Source organism: Salvelinus sp. IW2-2015, linkage group LG4p (assembly GCF_002910315.2).
Source record: "Salvelinus sp. IW2-2015 linkage group LG4p, ASM291031v2, whole genome shotgun sequence".
Taxonomy (NCBI): Eukaryota; Metazoa; Chordata; class Actinopteri; order Salmoniformes; family Salmonidae; genus Salvelinus; species Salvelinus sp. IW2-2015.
In genome coordinates, this window is record NC_036841.1 from 25,655,330 (window position 1) to 25,675,408 (window position 20,079).

Genomic DNA, 20,079 nt, shown 5'->3' on the forward strand with positions numbered 1-20,079 from the left:
GTCAGAGAGGGGTAAGGGGGACAGGGATGAAAGGCTGGGTCAGAGAGGGGTAAGGGGGACAGGGATGAAAGGCTGGGTCAGAGAGGGGTAAGGGGTAGGAGGAGGTGAGGAAGAAGGAGAAGAAGAGCTTCATTGTCTCATACACTCTCTCTCTTACACACATGATAAAACATGAGATTGTATGGGATGTTCAAGCAAGGCATCAGTCTGTGACGCTGCTTTGGTATACCATATCGGTGTGGGTATTTCCAGTTAAACATTTATTTTCTGTAATGAAACCGCAGGTGTGAATTTAATAGGTAGCAGTGGAAGAGAGAGAGAAAATCTTTATGTCTGGGAGGATGGTTTGAAGAGCAGAGAAGACTGTGTCTGCATCCGAAATGGCACCCCAATCCCTATACAGTGGGCCTTATGGGCCCTGGTCAAAAGTAGTGGCCTATATAGTCCACTTCTTTTGACCAGGTCACATAGGGCCCACTATATATGGAATATGGTTCCATTTGCTACCTTCTCTGTTCTTCAAACCATCAACCTTCTCTGTTCTTCAAACCATTTGCAACCACAGGTGACTTACGGTCCAGATGTTGACAAGGCGTCTGCAGAGGAAGGGGTCCAGGTTCCAGTGTAAGCAAGGCGGGAAGGTGATGTAGAAGACCTCGTGACCCAGCCCGGCCGACACCAGGAACAGGAAGTATAGCAGCCGGTTCCTCACCTCATACTGGGGACTAGCAGACACCTGTGGGTGGGTACAGAGCTAGTAGTCTCTCTAGACAAACAGGTTGCCTCCCACAATGTAAGATCAGGGATATCTGAGACTAGAAAAAGAGGGAAACCTTATTAATTACAGTAAACGGTTTATGCCACTCATTCACAGTGTAAAAGCAGAGTAGCCTACAGTATAATAAGAAAAAGGAGGCTCATTGCAGGTCATTGTCATTCCAATCATTTTCACTCCTCTGTAACCATATGCTGAACAAGATAACCACTTGTAGCCTCAAATGAACATATAGTGAAATTAACTATTTGTATATGGCCTTGGCTCGACCTGTACAACTTGTACAAGTTAGCAGGAGCAGACTCGTAATAGACCATGGAGCATTGTTATCAATTCCAACTTTTGGACAGCGTTGTCAGTTGAAGTCTTTATCTCACGAGTCACATGGATAGCCTATGAAACGCAATGAATGGCAGTTTACTTCTGATTTCAATTTAGAAAAATATTTTGTCTTTTGGAAAATAATTTGACAAACATGTTTTAGGCACTTCCATTTCCGGGAGTCACCATCAGGACCGCCAATGTGTGATGAAGGGAAAAGAGAAACAGAGGCACGTCTGATCCAGTTGTGACATCATCCTCATCCGCGCCAGGTTCATCATGATGGTGCCGACGGAGATGGCAGCATCGTGACTAGCTCTTAAGCAACTCTGCAGTATTTTGTTTGTTTATGTACTATTTTTTGCATTATTAGCTCAAGAATTGTTTTGTGTCATACACACAGCCGGGAAGAACTATTGGATATTAGAGTGGCGATAACTCACCAGAACTTCCAGCATTACAACCAGGATTACGACTTCTCTGGAGCGGATCCCTTGTTTGCTCTCCCCAGAGCAATCGAACTTATTACGGATGCTGACCCAAAACCACGCCGGAGAAGGAGAGGTACTCAAGGCAGTCTTCTGGTCCGATTTAGGAAGCCTGCACACCACCCACCGCTCCTGAGTATTTTACTCGCTAATGTCCAATCTCTGGATAATACAATTCATGAGCTCAAGGCGAGAGTTTTTTTTCCAGAGAGACACCAGGGATTGTAACGTACTTCACGGAAACACGGCTTTCTCAAGATATACTGTCTGACACGGTAAAACCAGTTGGTTTTTCAGTACATTGCGCCGACAGGAACAAACATCTCTCTGGGAAGCAGAAGGGTGGAGGTATATGCTTTATGATTAATCACTTATGGTGTAACTGTTCTGTTCACCCGATCTAGAATATCTCACAATTAAATGCCGACCGTACGATCTCCTGAGAGAATTTTTGTCAATAATAGCCACAGCGGTCTATATCCCCTCCAAGTGGATACCACAAAGGCCCTCAAAGAACTTCACTGGACTTTATGCAAACTTGAATCCATATATCCTGAGGCTGCATTTATTGTAGCTGGGGATTTTAACCAAGCAAATTTTAGGAAAAGCCTCCCGAAATTCTATCAACATATTAATTGTTGTACTCGTGCTGCTAAATCCCTCAACCATTGTTATATTACCTTCCAGAATGCATATAACGCCCTCCCTCACCAGCCATTCAGCAAATCTGACCACAATTCCATCTTGCTCCTCCCCTCCTATAGGCAGAAGACCCCGTGGTGAGGACTATTCAATGCTGGTCTGACCAATTGGAATCTTCGCTTCAAGATTGTTTTGATCACGTGGACTGGGATATGTTCAGAGTAGCTTCAGAAAATAATATTGACACATATACCAATACGGTGAATGAGTTTATCAGGAAGTGCATAGGAGATGTTGTACCCACTGTGACTATGAAAACCTACCCCAATCAGAAACCATGGACAGATGGGAGCATTCGCGCAAAACTGAAAGCGTGAACCACCGCATTTAACCAGGACAAGAAGACTGGGAATATGGAAGAATACAAACAGTGTAGTTCTTCCCTCCGCAAAGCAATCAAGCAGGCTAAACGTCRGTATAGGGACGAAGTTGAGTCCCAGTTCAACGGCTCAGACGCGAGACGTATGTGGCAGGTTCTACAGACAATAACAGATTATAAAGGGAAAACCAGCCACGTCGCGGACACCGACGTCTTTCTTCCGGACAGGCTGATAACCTTCTTCGCTCGATAATACCGACGCAGCCCGCTATCAAGGACTGTGGGCTTGTCTTCTCTGTGGCCGACGTGAGTAAGACATTTAAGCGTGTCAACCCTTGCAAGGCTGATGGTATGATGGTATCCCTTGCCGTGTCCTCAGAGCATGCGCAGACCAGCTGTCTGGTGTGTTCACAGATATATTCAATCTCTCCCTATCCCAGTCTGTTGTCCCCACATGCTTCAAGATGACCACCATAGTCCCTGTACCTAAGAAAGCAAAGGTAACTGAACTAAATGACTATTGCCCAGTAGCACTCAATTCTGTCATCATTAAGTGCTTTGAGAGACTAGTCAAGGATCATATCACCTCCACCTTACCTGCCACCCTAGACCCTCTTCAATTTGCTTACCGCCCCAATAGATCCACAGACAATGCAATTGCCACCACACTGCACACTGCCCTGTCCCATCTGGACAAGAGGCATACATATGTAAGAATGCTGTTCATTGAGTATAGCTCAGCATTCAACACCATAGTACCCTCCAAGCTCATCATCAAGCTCGAGGCCCTGAGTCTGAACCCCGCCCTGTGCAACTGGGTCCTGGACTTCCTGACAGGTCGCCCCCAGGTGGTGAAGGTAGGAAACAACACAAGGGTGCATGCTCAGCCCCCTTCTGCACTCCCTGTTCACCCATGACTGCGTGGCGAAGCACGCCTCCAACTCAATCATCAAATTTGCAGACGACACAACAGTAGTAGGCTTGATTACCAACAATGATGAGACAGCCTGCAGGGAGGAGGTGAGGGCTCTGGGAGTGTGGTGCCAGGAAAATAACCTCTCACTCAACGTCAACAAAACTAAGGAGATGATCGTGAACTTCAGGAAACAGCAGAGGGAGCACCCCCCTATCCACATCAATGGGACCGCAGTGGAGAAGGTGGAAAGCTTCAAGTTCCTTCGCGTACACATCACTGACAAACTGAAATGGTCCACCCACACAGACAGTGAGGTGAAGAAGGCGCAACAGTGCCTCTTCAACCACAAGAGGCTAAAGAAATGTGGCTTAAAACCTAAAACCCTTACAAACTTTTACAGATGCACAACCGAGAGCATCTAGTCAGGCTGTATCACCGCCTGGTACAGCAACTTCACCGCCCACAACTGCAAAGCTCTCCAGAGGGTGGTGCGGTCTGCCCAGTTCATTCCCGGGGGCAAACTTCCCGCCCTCCAGGACACCTACAGCACCCGATGCCATAGGAAGGACAAAAGGATCATCAAGGATATCAACCACCCGAGCCACTGCCTGTTCACCCCGCTATCATCCAGAAGGCGAGGTCAGTACAGGTGCATCAAAGCTGGGACCGAGACACTGAAAAACAGCTTCTATCTCAAGGCCATCAGACTGTTAAACAGCCATCACTAGCGGCTACCTATAGACATAGATTAGGAATCACTGGCCACTTTTAGAAATGGATCACTAGCCACTGTAATAATGTTTCCGGATCTAGCATTACTCATCTCATATGTATAAACTGTACTCCACACTATTCTACAGTATCCTAGTCATTTTAAATTGTGTTTACATATTGCATCATCCATTTCATATCTATATACTGTATTGTATTCTATACTACACCACTGATTGTTAAACAGCCATCTCCAGCACATCAGAGGCTGCTGCCTATAGACATAGATTAGGAATCACTGGTCACTTTAAGGAAATGAAACACTAGCCACTTTAATAATGTCTCCGTATCTTGCATTGCTCATCTCATATGTATATACTGTATTCTATACTATGTCACTGTATTTTAGTCCAATGCCGCTCTGACATATATGCATATATATTCTTAATCCATTCTTTACTTAGATTTACGTGTTTTTTGGGGTATATGTTGTGAAACTGTTAGATAATACTGCACTGTCGGCGCTAGAAGCGCAAGCATTTCGCTACACCCGCAATAACATCTGCTAAACACGTGTATGTGACCAATAAAATCTGATTTGATTTGAAGGCCTTCAGCGGTCCTCATCAGGTTGGAAATGCTTTCGATATTGAATGTCTCTTGTATGTAAGTTTAAAGTAGCTTAAACAAAATAATAGCCTAGGCTAAATGCTCAAGTCAGGTCATAGGCTATGTAGCCTATGTTATGTCCCATTTGAATAGCCTAACAAACACCCCAGAACAAACACGGATGTTGGGTTGTTTGTTTAGACTACTCATAGCCTACTTGGTTTCATTCTTCAAAACAAATGCAATGAATAAGACTGCAAAATACATTTTGACCATTGGATAATCAATCTGTAAGCAATCTCTACCTTCAATCAAAGAAAGGTGGACTAACAAGAAAAGCCTGTCGGAAGGTACAGGACCGCTGTCAGAACTAATCAGTTTCCATAGGGGGCACGTATTTTTCATGGGACAATTTTTTAAAATGGGTTTTATAGTAAAGACATCTACATTATTAAGAGTCTATTGATGCACCTGTGCATCAATCTAAGTAACATAATACAAAAATCCCCATCAAAATATGTCAGTTTAAGCTCCAGACATCTGCATGGGCTGAGTCTCAATCCACTGCATCTGTATATGTCGGTCTTCCACATCTGCAGTGGAAGGTGGCCGAGCTACAGCGGTGTTTGTTAGACCATGAGACATCCCGAAAATTGGTCTTCTCGCAAAACTGTCTGTAGTGTTTTAACGGTTACAAATTAATATGACCACTCTGTGGAAAGATGAGACTCTCACGAACAAGATGGTGATCTCCATTTTTCTCTATGACCCCCACAAGCTCCATGGACTCGTCTAAAGGTAACCCGGTACCAGTTAAAAAATGTATGAAAGTATTGAGGTAGTTTTGTGCCAGATAAAAAAAGGGGTTAAATATGTGTCCAAAAAACATTAATATTTCCTGAGCTTTCTTATATCTCCTAGATATAGGACAGACAATTAAAAAAAACTAATTTCTTATGGTTTCTTTTTTTTATGGTCTGTTTTGCCATTTATGAATGTGTTCTGTATTGCATTCTATTGGCTATAGTAGTAAAGGCCAAATTCAATATTTTATCAAATTATTTGTTAAAAAAAATGTTTATACCTACAGGGGTCCTAAAATTCAGAAAAAAAGAGCTAAATGATTCACCATCTTAAAACAGTTCAATATGTTAGCCTAGTAACGTGGCATGAACACAACCAGACAATTTGTTTTCATCTGATTGTCAAACAAATCACTTCGTTTGTTTCAAGTTTGGGGAAGCTTACAATTTATTCTACCATTTCTACCAATCTGTGTGCCAGTTATGATTTTCATACATGCATTTTTGTTGATCAGGTTCATTTCAATAATAATGTTTTCATTTCTCAATATCATTATGACTTGGTTAATCATAAAATCTGAATTAATTTATAAATTCAAATTTAACTACTGTGAGAGCACCAGCCCTTGCCATATGGACACATTGATACACCGTGATCCATTGGCAGCTAAAGAAATGAGCGCATGCATGGAACTCAGAGATAGCCTATAGACCAATGTAGCAGTAGGCCTATAACTTCCATGGTCAACAAAGTAAAAATACATAAAGCCGATAAATAAATAAAAATTAAAAATTAAAATCGCATTCATCTCTCTACTCCGGCTGTCTGCCTCCCTTTTCATCTTTCTTGACTTGAACTATCCCTAGTGAAGTGCAACATTGTATCAAATCAATCAACTGGGTCCTGCCCATTTGGGCTCATCAGATCATGATATTTTGCCACTTACACCAAGGCTTGGCAATTAGTCCACAAACATTTCCCTCCGCATTTCCCTTTTAAGCCTATTGGATGTGCTATTCAAAAAGTAAGTTATCTTCACAGGTTCTTCAAAAATAATTCCACCATCCGAACAGTGCACTGTGCACCCGCCAACTTTCCTTCAATTTGCATGGCTGAAAAACTATGTCAACGAAGAAAGCATCCGAGTGAGCAAAACAGTACCCCTATGTCTTACAATATGTAACCCATGTATCTGATTCTGTCGGGCCAAAAAGAGTATGACATGCCATACTCTTTTTGATCAGACAGCATCAGATACATGGGCTAAATTTTTTATTTATTTTGTATTTATTTAACCTTTACTTAACTAGGCAAGTCAGTAAAGAATAAATTCTTATTTACAATGACAGCCAACCCTTGCCAAACCCGGACAGTGCTGGGACAATTGTGCGCCACCCTATGGAACTCCCAATCACAGCCTGATGTGATACAGCCTGGATTCGAACCAGGGACTGTAGTGATGCCTCTTGTACTAAGATGCTGTGCCTTAGACCACTGCGCCACTTGGGAGCAAACTGAGACAGTTTGCAGTTTAGTTTGTTCAGATGCTTTATATGATTGATGAGTCCTTCTGTTGGTGTGCATTTCAGTCATATCAATGGTCAATTTTAAATATTTTATTTGGATGGGCATTTTATTTGGATGGGCAAGGAGGTATGGAATAGAGGCTATACCTTCCCAAGGCCAGCCCATAACGCCAGCCCTGGGAAGGTAGCCTATAGCCCACTGGGCACATACATCAATTCAAAATCTAGTTTTAATTTACATTTGGTTAAGTTGTCAACTAACGTGGATTAAAAATGTCAAATCTACAAAAAAATAATAATGTCATTGGATTTACAGTAGGTTAAAAGTTAGGTGAAAAAATACAAAATTATTTTACATTGATTACTTTTTACTTTTTGCTAATCCAATCAGTTGTCCATGTTGATTCAACATCATCGCGTTACATTTTGGGGTTGAAATGACCTGGAAACAACATTGATTCAACCAGTTTTTGCCCAGTGGGAGCCTACATTCTTCTATTTCTTCAACTCAATAACTCAAACTCTCATAGAAAAGTTTACACTTACACCAACACTGTATCCATTTTCCTTGTGTTTGTCATTTGAGTTGCTGTCCTTTTCATTGGTAATAACGTGTCCATTACCGCACCGCAGTCGAGCAAGTTGGTGAGGTGCTTCCGCGTCTATGAGCGGCGTCTCCCGCGGAGGGTGCACCCAGTTTCCGTTCTGATGCGCGGCTTCGATGAGGAACAGACCGCATGCCCTCTGGAACTTGGCCACAAGCTCCGAACCATGCAGATATTTAAGCAATTTGAGCATCGCAACTCTCTCAATAGTAGCCTATGAGGTGTATGAGAACAGACAGACAGGTACAGACTAAGACAGAGCGCATTACCCACCCTTGGGCTCATCCCACACAGAGGTGTGTTTTCTGTGCGTGCAGGTGCGGTTTGACAGGTGTGTGTGGGATACGCCAGGAGCACCGAACTGTCATAAAGCCAGACAAATTCACCGACCTTTAGACTACGTGAAAAGATCAACCACTATTTTTGAAACCCTTATATTAACTTCTTTTTTTTAAATTGTCAATGTATTCTAATAGTCTATAACAATCGGCCTATAATTTTGAGATAACTATGTAACTATGTAGCCTGTGTTTATCTGCAGGGCCTGCGTGTGTGGTGTGTGTGTGAGTGCGTGTGTGTTGTGTGTGTGAGTGCGTGTGTGTGTGTTGTGTGTGTGAGTGCGTGTGTGTTGTGTGTGTGTGTGAGTGCGTGTGTGTCTTTATTTTTTTCTTATTTTGAAGTATTTTGTTCAACATATAGCCTAATGAGGCCAAATGGGCTTAAGGTTATGCTATATGTGTCACGACTTCCGCCGAAGTTGACTCCCCTGCCTGTTCGGGCGGTGCTCGGCGGTCGTCGTCACCGTTCTACTAGCCGCCACCGATCCCTTTTTCGTTTGTCTGTTTGTTTTGTCTTATTAGTTGCACCTGTTTTTGTTTCGTAATGAGCTTCCCTATAATTAGGAGTAAGACCCGCCCTTGTTTTGTGCGGGATTGTTTTTTGTTACGTGTGTGTATTTTGGGTGTTTGGCAAGTGTTTCTCTACGCCCTGGATGTTCGGGCTTATTCAGTTCTTGTGGAGAATAAATATAAGGTATATTTTTTCCCAAGCGGCTCTCTCTCTCTGCGTCTGGTTCTTTCGCCAACCTAGTCCCGCGTGACAATATGCCTTTATTCAATAAGTGATATTGAACCTGAAGACTTAATGGGTCAAATAAAATAAGTATCTACTTTAGGCCTGATACAGAATAATAAGTCTGCAATATTCCCAAAACGGGATAAACTGCAAGGTGCAAATTGCCTATGTTGGTTTAGGTTACAGTGTTTGCTAGGTAAAGCCCTGCATTATCTCAGCTCACTGGTCACCATGGCAACACCCACCCATAGCACGCGCTCCAGCAGGTATATTTCACTGGTCACCCCCAAAGCCAAAACCCTCTTTGGCCACCATTCCTTCCAGTTCTCTGCTTCCAATGACTGGAACGAATTGTAAAAATCACTGAAGCTGGAGACATATCTCCCTCTCTAACTTTAAGCATCAGCTGTCAGAGCAGCTTACCATCACTGTACCTGGACACAGCCAATCTGTAAAAAGCACACCCAACTACCTCATCCCCATATTGTTATTTATCTTTTTGCTCTTTTGCACCCCAGTATCTCTACTTGCACATCATCATCTGCACATCTATCACTCCAGTGTTAATGCTACATTGTAATTATTTCACCTCTGTGGCCTATTTATTGCCTTACCTCCCTAATCTTCTACATTTGTACACACTGTACATATATTTTTCTATTGTGTTATTGACAGTACCTTTGTTTATGTGTAACTCTGGGCTGTTGTTTTTGTTGCACTGCTTTGCTTTATCTTGGCCAGGTCGCAGTTGTAAATGAGAACTTGTTCTCAACTGGCCTACCTGGTTAAATAAAGGTTAAATATATATATATATTTTTTTTAAGTAATATTATAATATCCTCCTGAGACCCGACAAAAAAAGTTTGCGATTGTTTTAGTTTTTTTACATTACATAAGTGTTTGGGGCGAAATATAAACATGTTACCAAGAAAAAAATGTGAACAAATATTGTTATTTCTGTTTTATTGTAAGTGCAAAATTGTCCTCTGTAGTGGTCATTTTGACATACGTTACATTACAACACAGTTTCTAAACCAAGAGGCGCAACATCGCGAGGCTTCCGGAAATGCTTGGAAAACAGACCAAACAGAACAGGCCAGGGGTTTGAGAAGTCAATGGGGGAAGCGAACAATTCTTTCTTTGTTGTTAATTTTCTCGATCTCTAAAGGCACAACCTAGATTCGAGCCAATGTTTTAAGTAGTTGAACTCCAACATCGTGAAAGTGACAAACTGACACGTTTTCATTTTCGTCAAAACAACTTTATATTGAAGGCGTGCCTTTGATTTGACTGCTTGCACATGCGCAGTTTGGCGCGAGACGACCATTAGACCGGATGAAGTGTTTCTACGCATGACGTCGCCTACAAGTGTGATCAGCATATCTTCATACTGGGCTGTCTTTGATTACGGTCAATAGGTACAGTAGGTAAAACACATAGTTGTGGCATCTGGTAGTCCACTACAGAGGATATTTCTTGATAACCTCGTATTTAGCATTCTCATTTAATGTGCTTTTTTTTTTTACACAGTCCTGACACCTCACTTAACTGTTGCTGAGATATTCACTTAGGCCTACCAGAAACCATTTGAATTTCAAACTCATAAAAAGTATCATTAATAATTAGCCCACACGCACTTCTTTTCAAATGTCCATAACATGTGCTAATTTTAATGGCAGACGTTTTTTTTTAGAACCAGGAAGTTCAACTTTTCAAAGTCACACCCCCACACATACGATATCACTGAAAAGCCCAGAATGTCCTCTCAAAGGGACAACAGGACTTATATAGTAGCTTGTATGGCCTCGGAGATGCGGACCAAGAACGGATGACCACTAGAGAGGACAAAAATGAATTGCTGGGTCTCAGGAGTATATTAAACAAAACAATAGGAGCACAGTTTATATGAACACAGTTTATGTCACAGTGGACCTTTCAACTTTGCCTTTTTGACAGAGTCTCGTTTGAACTCATGAGATGTTTTGATTTAATTATGGCGCATCCCTTCTGTATGGCATGATGGCGGCGGACTTTGTTATCTCTACATCGCCCCTCGTTCTGATTCCCAGAAAGGGCTGAAAACGGTGTCTCTTGTCCTCCCCTATCAACCCGGGCGGTTTCGACCAACCGAGGAAAGATAACAACCATGAACTGTGTGTCTGTCGTTCGTCGCCTTACTGTCGCCTCTCTCTGCGGGCTGAGCATAGATCACTCCGGTGGATTAACCCCAACCCTCGCATCGAAGAGTCATCACGAGCATTACATCACCGATTCCCACACCCCGAAGCGTAAAATGAGACCCATTTCATATTTAACCAGCGGATCTGAACACTGGTGATAACGGGTGACGCCTGGATAAAATTTTTTGGCGTCGTGGGGATTATACAAATATATCAACAATGTCAACGTAGGCTATACAATTCATCAGCGAGATGATGGCGCTTTTATGAACGGGGGATAGACGAACACTGTTATCTACATATCTGCCTGTAGGCTCCTTTGTCTTCGTAGAGAATGTGAATGGCGAAAGATGACATGGCAGAGGTAGATTCAGCATCCAGTGGAGCGGAACCCACGCGCGGGCTGGAGATAGCATTCCCATACGAGGAGTATGAATGCAAAATATGTTACAATTATTTCGACCTTGACCGTCGCGCACCCAAGATTTTAGAATGCTTGCACACATTTTGCGAGGAGTGCCTGAACACTATCCATCTCCGCGAGGAGCGTCCATGGCGAATCAGCTGCCCTATATGTCGCCACAGGACGCCCGTGCCGGACTATCGGATACAAAACCTGCCCAATAATACCAAGGTAACGGAGGATTTCCCATTGTACATTGACTCTGACCCTCTGCCTCAGGATGCYTTGCCCCTCTACCCKCCYCSGTTGCACCCCGCACTCGTCGCCCTCAGGCGCGAGGAGGCATCGGGGGCGTCCACGAGCCAAGCTACCCCCTCCACTACCTTGTCCACSGCCACTACCCTCTCCCAGGACTCGGTGCGCTATGGAAGCTGTCAGAGCTGCAAGCGGGTTGCCCTGACTACGGGCTGTGTGTGYGTGATMTTCTCCTTTCTGTCCATGCTGGTTCTGCTCTTCATGGGCCTGATCTTCGTGCACAGTCACAGCAACCCGCCCTCGCCCGCGGGACCCATCTGCCTGTCGGTGGCCAGCATCCTAGCCATGTTCTCGGTGGTCGTCACGTGGCTGATCTGCTGGTTAAAATATAGACCCGATCACGAGTCAGGCCGCTCCTCTGGAACGAATAGGAGGAACGCCTGATGATGAAGATGCTAATCATGATGATAATGTGATGTGTGTGTGATTATGTAAATACTGCTGTATACTAGCATAATGTCCCTCCCTCCCTTTACTTTTTGTTGTTGTTGAAATAAACATTGTCCAGAATGGCCTTTTAACAGTAGGATATAGCAAACACCATGTAAACACCTTCATCTGCTCATTGAGTACTAAGCCTACAGTAGCCTACCATTGATACATTCATACATGCACTTGTATGTCTACCTATGGCAGGTTTATATGATGATGGGTAACCTTGCCTGAGACCTAGATGAACTGCCTGTCGCTCCCAGAATAGACTGGTTGATTGCTGGTTGATTGAGTTGAGGACTGGGGTTTGATATACATCACTATGCCTCTCACTGTATGAAAAGCTGTCCTCCCTCCCATGCATCTCAAAGACGCACCTGCCCATGTTATTGTAGTGTGGGCTATACAATTCCACATGAATAGGTTTGAGATTTTGTATCATGCCTATAACAGGCCCACTCATTTGAGGAGTCACTAATATATGTAATTGACAAGTCACTCATGTAAGATGTGTAAATGGTACAGTATCTGTGAAGATAGGAGAGGTGTCCTTACCGCTATTTAAATTGACATGGTGTTTAGGTTACCAAGAGTAGGTCTAGAGAACAGGTGCCTGCTACATTCCTATTTCGAAAGTGCTCCGGTTGTAGGCCTACTGTACACCTGTGTACATCTCTCTGGCCTTTCTTCTGCCTGTGTAGTCAGGTCATCATCATCTGCCAGGCCTCTGAAAGCATCCTCTTCCCTTCCTCCTGCCTGTCGACTGATCATCACCACCGGTCTGACAGACAGTGAAGGTGAAAGCAAGGTTCCTTCCCACCATATTGCTTTGAGTCTTGTTGTCATTCACTTCAGATCATTGATGAGAACCTTGAAGAAGGGAGGAGGCATTTCCTCCGTTTTCGAATGAGGTGCTAATTTACCCCTCTCTTTAGGTGGTTGAAGATGCACTCCAGGATCTAAAGCACAACAAATTCCTAACATATTGCACAAGTTTGATTTGTAACAGTCACACGAATTGCAAAATTTGTATGATATCATACATGTTGCAAAATTCCTAACATATCACATGAAAATGGATGACGTACTACACAATTGGATGACGTAGTAGGCTACACAAAAAACAGAGATCCGTTTCGGCTGGTGAGCACCACTTTCAAAACTACTGGCTGAAATGATAGAAAAACTCTGGAGTGCATCTTTAATTGCCATGTGCTTGACAGGTTTCCAAAGCAAACAGATTCCTCTAGCCTGTTGCCTGTGTAACCGATGTGAAATGGCTAGCTAGTTAGCGGGGTGCACACTAATAGCGTTTCAATCGGTGACGTCACTCGCTCTGAGACCTTGAAGTAGTTGTTCCCCTTGCTCTGCAAGGGCCGCGTCTTTTGTGGAGCGATGGGTAACGATGTGTGCAGAGGGTCCCTGGTTCGATCCCAGGTAGGGGCGAGGAGAGGGATGGAAGCTATACTGTTACATTGATGCTGTTGACCCGGATCACTGGTTGCTGCAGAAAAGGAGGAGGTCAAAAGGGGGGTGAGTGTAACCGATGTGAAATGGCTAGCTAGTTAGCGGGGTGCGCTCTAATAGCGTTTCAATCGGTGACGTCACTCGCTCTGAGACCTTGAAGTAGTTGTTCCCCTTGCTCTGCAAGTGCTGCGGCTTTTGTGGAGCGATGGGTAACAATGGGAGGCAGTTGTTGATGTGTGCAGAGGGTCCCTTGTTCGAGCCCAGGTAGGGGCGAGGAGAGGGACGGAAGCTAAACGGTTACAACTGTATGGTCGGGGATCATCAGTGGCATATTGAGAGAGTTGCTATGAGGATGGAGTAGGGTCCTCAAAGTCTGAGGCACAGTTTTTGTAATGCCTATGGAACTGAGAGACTAAAATGAGAGTGATTGGATTTGTCAATATTAGTCATTAGGCCAGGGGCATTGAAATCAGGGCCTACTGTGCTGCACTGGTTTCCCTATAATCAGAGACTGATGGTTGGACTCTCAGTACAATCAATGATATTAATCAATCACTTAACTACTATAGAAGGATAAATAATCCCAACAGTACTACTGTAGACCATAAGGCTTATATTTATACAGCCCTGAAGCTATTTCGTTTTGTATTTACTTTCTACTGTACGTGCTCTGTGTAGAACAGACACTGTTGGGCCCTCTTCCTAAAGACGTGTCTTTTAGGATTCACGTAAATAATATGTAAATAGGAGACGGCTGGGATATACGCGAGTTATATCTAAGCACTTACTGCCCTAACAAATTCACTTTAACATTGCCTCACAATCAAACATGCTTCAATCAACCTGTTAGACTGTCAGTATAACCGTTAGAAGATGCACTTTCGCCCTCTTATTTGACAAAAGTAAAGGGTTTATATACTGTATATTGTCTATTATTGTATTCATTCATTATGAATTTTAAAAAGAAAACTTGGATGTTTTTGAGTTTGTTGAAAATGTCGTTGTTGTTAAGGTACTAAAATGTATTTGCACAGATAAATGTTAGGTATGTGCTGTTTAAAACAGTTCAGTATTAAAGAAAACAGTACAAAGTTTATGTGCAATGATCCTTTCTCTTAAAACTTTGAAATTAGACATGTTGATGATAGGCATGTCAGTAAAGAATACATAAAGGGAAAGTTTAGAATTTTGGCAATGATGCCCTTCACCTACTTCCCCAGAGTCAGGCTTTTCTTTATGTCTGTGTCCAGTATAAAGGAAGTTAGAGGTAGTTTTGTGAGCCAATGCTAACTAGCATTAGCACAATGACTGGAGGTCAATGGGTATCTGCTAGCATGCTAACACTAGTAGATTTTCTTTTTATAACCTTTATTTAACTAGGCAAGTCAGTTAAGAGCAAATTATTATTTACAATGATGGCTTACCAGGGAACAGTGGGTTAACTGCCTTGTTCAGGGGCAGAACAACAGATTTTTACTTTGTCAGCTTGGGATTTGATCTAGCAACCTTGCGGTTACTGGCCCAACGCTCTAACCACTAGGCTACCTGCCACCCCTAAATAAAAGGCCTCATTGCCAAAATTTCCAAACTATCCTTTTAAGAACTGACTGTTAATTGTTGACGTTTGAGTTATCATGGATTCAATAAGGAATAGAAAAGTCCTTGGCTGAAGGGAGCAGTAACCTACTGTCCCACAGACACCTAGTCTCGGAAATCCCAGACTTAGGGCAACAACACGCTGCAACATTGGTTACATTGTCGGAGGCTAACAGACACCCTCTTGTGGTAGATGCAACGTAGACTAGAAAAAGGGTTTCAAAAGTTTTTTGGGGCTGGACTCAGGAGAACCCTTTTTGGTTCCAGGTAGAACCATATTGGGTTCCATGTAGAACCCTCTGTGGAAATGGTTCTACATAGAACGCAAATGGGTTCGACCTGGAACCAAAAATGGTTATCCTATGGGGACAGCCAAATAAAGTTATAAGTTATAGATTGCACTTAGAGCATTCGCTGTATCAACATGCATACTGTCATTTTGACACTGCTGTTTTTGTTTAAAAAAATGGACACTAAAAAACATCCTGCAGGGCACCTCTACCGCCACCTCCTGGTTAATATGAGAGAGAGAGAGCGAGAGAGAGAGCGAGAGAGAGAGATATGGGAGTTAGACGAGGGAGTTAGACGAGCTTCCCTATATCCATTCATTCTCCCCTTCCCTTGTTTTCCTTCCATCTTTCTTATTTTTACCATAATTTTCTCAGGTCAATTGAATTGTCTAGACCTTTATGCATGGATGAAAAGCTGGGAGTATATGCGGCCCTGATCCAGAAGTTTGACACCCTTGTTTTACAGGATGTGGTGATAACATCTCAAAAGTTTTGGAATTTGCTAAAGCCCCCTCCCTCTCTTACCAACCAACTATCCTATTCCTCGCTTCACATTTTCTGTTTGATTAAACATCATTTGCGTTCCCATATCCCCACTTGTCAGCGCAAACATGTTTTCACTCATTTCATTCTTCTGACAAGATCCTTGTGTGTTAAATGATTGAACATATAACCATAAATAGCTATCAATATAGCCTATACATGGCTCTGAACATAATCACAACGGTTAATCTGGAGGCGAAGAAACGCACACCTGTTTAGGCAAGGTGCTGGCTAGCGGAGTAGAACACCTGTTTAGGCGAGGTACTGGCTAGCGGAGTAGAACACCTGTTTAGGAGAGGTGCTGGCTAGCGGAGTAGAACACCTGTTTAGGCGAGGTACTGGCTAGCGGAGTACAACACCTGTTTGGGCGAGGTACTGGCTAGCGGAGTAGAACACCTGTTTGGGCGAGGTACTGGCTAACGGAGTAGAACAACTGTTGGGCGAGGTGCTGGCTAGCAGAGTAGAAACTGTTTAGGCGAGGTGGCTGGCTAGAGAGTAGAACACCTGTTTGGCGAGGTGCTGGCTAGCAGAGTAGAACACCTGTTTGGGCGAGGTGCTGGCTAGACAGTAGAAACCTGTTTAGGGCGAGGTGCTGGCTAGCAGAGTAAAACCTGTTTGGGCGAGGTGCTGGCTAGCTGAAGTAGAACACCTGTTTGGAGAGGTGCTGGTTAGCGGAGTAGAAACCCTGTTTGGGCGAGGTGCTGGCTAGCGGAGTAGAACACCTGTTTAGGTGAGGTACTGGCTAGCGAGTAGAAACCTTGTTTGGCGAGGTGCTGGCTAGCGGAGGTAGAACACCTGTTTGGGCGAGGTGCTGGCTAGCGGAGTAGCACACTGTTTAGGCGAGGTGCTGCTAGCAGAGTAGAACACCTGTTTGGGCGAGGTGCTGGCTAGCGCAGTAGAACACCTGTTTGGGCGAGGGTGCTGGCTAGCAGAGTAGAACACCTGTTTAGGCAAGGTGCTGGCTAGCGGAGTAGAACCCTGTTTAGGAGAGGTGCTGGCTAGCGAGTAGACACCTGTGTAGGCGAGGTAATGGTAGCGGAGTAGAACAGCTGTTTAGGAGAGGTGCTGGCTAGCGGAGTAGAACACTGTTTAGGCGAGGTGCTGGCTAGCGGAGTAGAACAGCTGTTTAGGCGAGGTGCTGGCTAGCGGAGTAGAACACCTGTTTAGGCGAGGTACTGGCTAGCGAGTAGAACACCTGTTTAGGCGAGGTGCTGGCTAGCGGAGTAGAACACCTGTTTGGGCGAGGTCTGGCTAAGCGGAGTAGAACACCTGTTTGGGCGAGGTGCTGGCTAGCAGAGTAGAACACCTGTTTAGGCGAGGTGCTGGCTAGCAGAGTAGAACTGTTTGGGCGAGGTGTGGCTGCAGAGTGACAACCTGTTTGGGCGAGGTGCTGGCTAGCAGAGTAAGACACTGTTATCTAGGCAGAGGTGCTGTAGCAGAGTAAAACACCTGTTTGGGCGAGGTGCTGGTAGCTGAATAGAAACACTGTTTGGGAGAGGTGCTGTTAGCGGAGTAGAACACCTGTTTTGGCGAGGTGCTGGCTAGCGGTGTAGACACCTGTTTGGTGAGGTCTGGCTAGCGGAGTAGAACACCTGTTTAGGCGAGGTGTTGGCTAGCGGAGTAGAACACCTGTTTGGGCGAGGTGCTGGCTAGCGGAGTAGAACACCTGTTTAGGCGAGTGCTGGCTAGAGAGTAGAACATGTTTGGGCGAGGTGCTGGCTAGCGCAGTAGAACACCTGTTTGGGCGAGGTGCTGGCTAGCAGAGTAGAAACACCTGTTTAGGCAAGGTCTGGCTAGCGGAGTAGAACACCTGTTTAGGAGAGGTGCTGGCTAGCGGAGTAGAACACCTGTGTAGGCGAGGTAATGGCTAGCGGAGTAGCACAGCTGTTTAGGAGAGGTGCTGGCTAGGGAGTAGAACACCTGTTTAGGCGAGGTGCTGCTAGCGAGTAGAACAGCTGTTTAGGCGAGGTGCTGGCTAGCGGAGTAGAACACTGTTTAGGCGAGGTACTGGCTAGCGGAGTAGAACACCTGTTTAGGCGAGGTGCTGGCTAGCGGAGTAGAACACTGTTTAGGCGAGGTGCTGGTAGCGGAGTAGAAACTGTTTGGGCGAGGTGCTGGCTAGCGGAGTAGAACACCTGTTTAGGCGAGGTGCTGGCTAGCGGAGTAGAACAATGTTTGGGCGAGGTGCTGGCTAGCGAGTAGAAACCTGTTTAGCGAGGTGCTGGCTAGCGGAGTGAAACACCTGTTTTGGGCGAGGTGCTGGCTAGCGGAGTAGAACACTGTTTGGCGAGGTGCTGGCTAGCGGAGTAGACACACTGTTTGGGCGAGTGCTGGCTAGCGGAGTAGAACACCTGTTTAGGCGAGGTGCTGGTAGCGGAGTAGAAACCTGTTTGGGCGAGGTGCTGGCTAGCGGAGTAGAACACCTGTTGGGCGAGGTGCTGCTCACCGGAGTAGAACACCTGTTTGGGCGAGGTGCTGGCTAGCGGAGTAGAACACCTGTTTGGGCGAGGTGCTGGCTACGGAGTAAACACTGTTTGGGCCGAAGTGCTGGGCTAGCGGAGTAGAACTCTGTTTGGGGCGAGGTGCTGGCTAGCGGAGTAGAACACCTGTTTGGGCGAGGTGCTGGCTAGCGGAGTAGAACTCCTGTTTGGGCGAGGTGCTGGCTAGCAGAGTAGAACACTTGAAAAAGAAAAGGAGAGCCGCACACTAGGAGCTCAGATGCAATAATTTAATAACCCTGATGAAGACAGCTTGTCTTTGGAAACATTGGTTTTTCTGCTCTCCTTTTCTTTTTCAAGTGAACATAATTACAACATCCCCAAATTCCAGCATTTAGCATCAATGCAAACTAATTTTATAACTAACTAACTAACTTTATATTTCATATAAACATTTATTTCATGATAAACACTGTAAAACATCTAGAGACATAGTTAGGCATGCTTTTATTTAACTTTGCTTTATAACCATCTCGGAGGTCAGTCTTCTAGTTAGCCTATATGCATATCTTAATTCGATATCTTCATTCGATATGCATATCTTATTTTTGTGTGTGAATTGTTGATCTATAGCCTTAATAAATAAATAAATAATGGACAAATACGTGTTTATAGATTTGCCTCCGGCTCTGTATACCTTTACTTCTCATCAAGCGACATTTCTGACTTTGAATTTCATCCCCGGTAATGGATTAGACACGGAGATTCTGTGTTGCTTTCAAGAAGGCCGAGGTATGTATCATCGCTCTCTGTTTTCCTTCGTTCCTGTCACTTTTTTCAGGGTACAATACCCAGTTTCAATAAATTCAATGACCCCCGAAATCGCAACGTTAGTAAATGTAAGACAAATGTTTTGCCAGAATGTCTAAGAGGGATGACACTATTATGTGTAAAGTAAAAAATCCCATCGTTTCACTAAAATGTGACTTTTTATGTTCTTAAACTAAAATATTTATATTTAGGAAAATTGTCACAAATGATCTTTGTGCAGCCAATCAAAGCCTTTCATGCATCCAATTATCATCAATGTGATCATTGTATTTGTAACGGTCCTGACCTGTTTTATGTTGTTTTTGTATGTGTTTAGGTCAGGGCATGTGTTTTGGGTGGGCAGTCTATGTTATCTGTTTCTGTTGTTGGTTTTTGGGTTGCCTGGTATGGCTCTTAATTAGAGGCAGGTGTTTGGCGTTCCTCTAATTAAGAGTCATATTTAGGTAGGGCGTTGTCACAGTGTTTTGTTGTGGGTGATTGTCTCCGTGTCTGTGTAATTGTTTGCACCATACGGGACTGTTACGGTTTGTTCGGTTTTGTGTAGTCATTTTGTCCTATTCGTGCGTTCTTCTTGTTTTATGTAAGTTCGTCGTATAGGTCTGTCTACCGTTTGTTGTTTTGTTAGTTTAGTACAAGTTCGTGTCTATGTAACGTTTGTAGCCTGTGTGTGCACATCGTTTATTTAGCTTCACGATCGTTTATTGTTTTTGTTTAATAAATATGGTTTCAAACTC

General features: G+C 44.1%; 2 protein-coding genes across 2 annotated transcripts in view; one reads left to right on the forward strand and one right to left on the reverse strand.

Annotated features, from left to right (window-relative positions):
- The window catches only part of sgpp2 (sphingosine-1-phosphate phosphatase 2), a 15,692-nt gene extending 7,649 nt beyond the window's left edge, over nucleotides 1-8,043 (reverse strand). The window contains exons 1-2 of the mRNA XM_023978872.3: nucleotides 7,718-8,043; nucleotides 575-736 (exon numbers count right to left, since the gene is read on the reverse strand). Of these exons, the coding sequence (XP_023834640.1) occupies nucleotides 575-736; nucleotides 7,718-7,969 (414 nt within the window). The 5' untranslated portion in view covers nucleotides 7,970-8,043. The remainder of the gene's footprint in view (nucleotides 1-574; nucleotides 737-7,717) is intronic.
- A 2,548-nt stretch (nucleotides 8,044-10,591) lies between these two features.
- On the forward strand, nucleotides 10,592-15,096 carry LOC139024404 (RING finger protein 228-like). The gene has a single exon (XM_070439186.1). The coding sequence runs from the start codon at nucleotides 11,371-11,373 to the stop codon at nucleotides 12,130-12,132; it is 762 nt and encodes a 253-aa protein (XP_070295287.1). The 5' UTR covers nucleotides 10,592-11,370; the 3' UTR covers nucleotides 12,133-15,096.
- The last annotated feature ends 4,983 nt before the right edge of the window (nucleotides 15,097-20,079 follow it).